Here is a 2,389-nt window from a genome sequence, read left to right as displayed (position 1 = left end):
TCCTCGATAAAACAATGCTCAAGGCTAACTTAATACTTATGGTTTATATTTTTAAGTTTAATCAAGACACATATCTCAATAAAACATCGAATGATGAAATAACCCACTCTACTCACTATTGTAGATCTACAGCAAGGTTATACTTAAAAATGTTCACTTATCTGTTTCTGTGCTGTGACCTCTCTCACACAGGTTACTCCAAGATCAGAAGTGAATTCCACTGTTTGCTAAGATTTCCTATACACACTCTGATGTCCAGCGATACATGAATTCAAACAGCAAAGGCAGTAACTGTGCAGGTTCACTGCTGTGTCAGTTAGCAGTGTGGGTTGGTTGGTTTCTCTCTCTTTCTCTCTCTTTCTCTCTCTCTCTCTCTCTCTCACTCTGTTCATTTTCTCATGACTATTTGGGGCTCTTGTTTACTTGTCCAATGATCTCACCTTCCTGCCTCTACTTTCCCTATTTGACAGATTAACGTTCTGAGATTTGCTACTAAAATTTGTTATCCGTGCAATAAACTATCAACATTTCCTCAAGAATAAAGAAGATCACTTGCGATTTATGTTCGGTTAGATATAGAAGGAGTGGACTTAATGGGATGAACAGGTTATTTATTTTTAAAATAGTTCTTTCTTGTCTTTGCATTCTTATCTATATTTGTGCATTTTGAGATTTCTTGTGGAATCCTATAAAAGCAGTTCCAGTTATTGGAATTTTGCAAATATATGCTTCAAAGTAGAGCCTATTGTTTTTTCAGGTTGTGAAAAAGAACACTTTTGAAGCAATGGATTCACGTTTCAGATGATAAAAATAAATAAAATAACTTGTATTTATATAGCACCTTAAAGCACCTTACAGCCAAATAAATTCTTCTGAACTGTAGTCATGAGTGTAATGTAATCTTTCCTTTCTATCAGCACGATGATCTACGGCCTGCAATTCTGAGGCGTCATTCATCATCTGATGTATCCAAGCAGAAATTTGGAACCATGCCACTCATTCCAATTCATGGGGATGACAGCAATGCCATGATGTTGTCAGCAAACCAAACACTGGTAAAATTTGATTCTGTATTGTCGATGGTTTTCGGTTGCACATTACATTGGCTGCAGGGAGCTCATGACCAATGCACATTATCTGGCCACCTGTATCACTAAAGGAAGTTAAGGACGCTCCTTATTCAGTGACCTTATCGAATGCAGCAGTTGGGCACTGATAAGAGGGGTGCTGCAACAATAGCAGAGCAGCTACCTGCTTTCATTGACTTTTGTATAAATTCATCCTGGACATGACTGAAAATGAACATAAGCACTTTACCTTCCTGTTTAACATATTTCTGATATTTTCTTTAATGTTGAAGTCATTAGAAAAGCTGGTTATTCAATGTGTAAAACAGGCTGCCAACCTGAAATGCTTGGTGTTACTTCCTTGCCTACTTTGAATTCAAAAGTCAATATTTCTTGAATCCATATTTATTGAATTATGATGATATTATTGATATCACTCTTCATTCCATTTGTTGAGCCACACAATAAAGTGTTTGAGTGATAGAGAGCAAGTTGCATCAATTCAGGGTTGCTATTTAGAGAGTCATACAGCATAGAAATCAGGCTCTTTTGCTTGCCATGTTTGTGCCAACTGACAAAAATCAAACCACACTAATCTTATTTACGTGCACTTGGTCCATAGATTACTGTTCCCTAGCATTTTAAGTGCTCATCAGATGCTTCTTAAATGTTGCAAGCGTACCTGCCTCCACGACCATCTCAGGCAGCTCATTCAATATTTCTACCTTTCCCTGAGTGACAATCTTTTACTCCTCAGCTTAAACTTATGCCCTCTGGTCTTAGACATATCTGCCATGGGGAAAAGATTTTCACAATCTACCCTGTTTAAGCCTCTCATAAATTTTTATACGTTAATCATTTTTTTTCTCAGCCTCCTCTACTCCAAGAAAACAAACCCAGCTTGCCCAGTCTCTCCTCATAACTGAGACTTTTCATCCCAAGCAACATCTGTTGAATTTTATCCAAATGCTCTCTAGTGCAATCACATCCTTCCGATAATGTGGTGACCAGAACTGTACGCAATATTCTGTCTGTGGCTTATATAATTTCTCAGCCATTTAGCTTCAGTTCAGTCTCTGGTATACTACATTTCATTGTGGATGGTTACATATCACAAGCTATAAATGTATGGTTATTGTCTTGTGTGAGACTCTCAGTACTGGAGTCATCCTCTTGTATGATGAACGATTGCTTGTGTACAATGTATATTCTGATGTGTCAATTTTGTGCTCTGTTTCATTTAGGATTTGTACCACTGTTTACCACATGATCTGGACCATGAAAACCATTGGACTATCTTTTCACAATCCCATACATCCTGA

General features: G+C 37.5%; 1 protein-coding gene across 1 annotated transcript in view; it reads left to right on the top strand.

The window, feature by feature from the left end:
- arap3 (ArfGAP with RhoGAP domain, ankyrin repeat and PH domain 3) overlaps window positions 1-2,389 on the top strand; it is a 342,751-nt gene extending 340,362 nt beyond the window's left edge. Inside the window, exons 30-31 of the mRNA XM_043710000.1 lie at window positions 918-1,055; window positions 2,312-2,389. Of these exons, the coding sequence (XP_043565935.1) occupies window positions 918-1,055; window positions 2,312-2,389 (216 nt within the window). The remainder of the gene's footprint in view (window positions 1-917; window positions 1,056-2,311) is intronic.

Source organism: Chiloscyllium plagiosum, chromosome 20, assembly GCF_004010195.1.
Source record: "Chiloscyllium plagiosum isolate BGI_BamShark_2017 chromosome 20, ASM401019v2, whole genome shotgun sequence".
Classification (NCBI taxonomy): domain Eukaryota; kingdom Metazoa; phylum Chordata; class Chondrichthyes; order Orectolobiformes; family Hemiscylliidae; genus Chiloscyllium; species Chiloscyllium plagiosum.
This window is presented reverse-complemented; position numbering and strand designations above follow the sequence as displayed.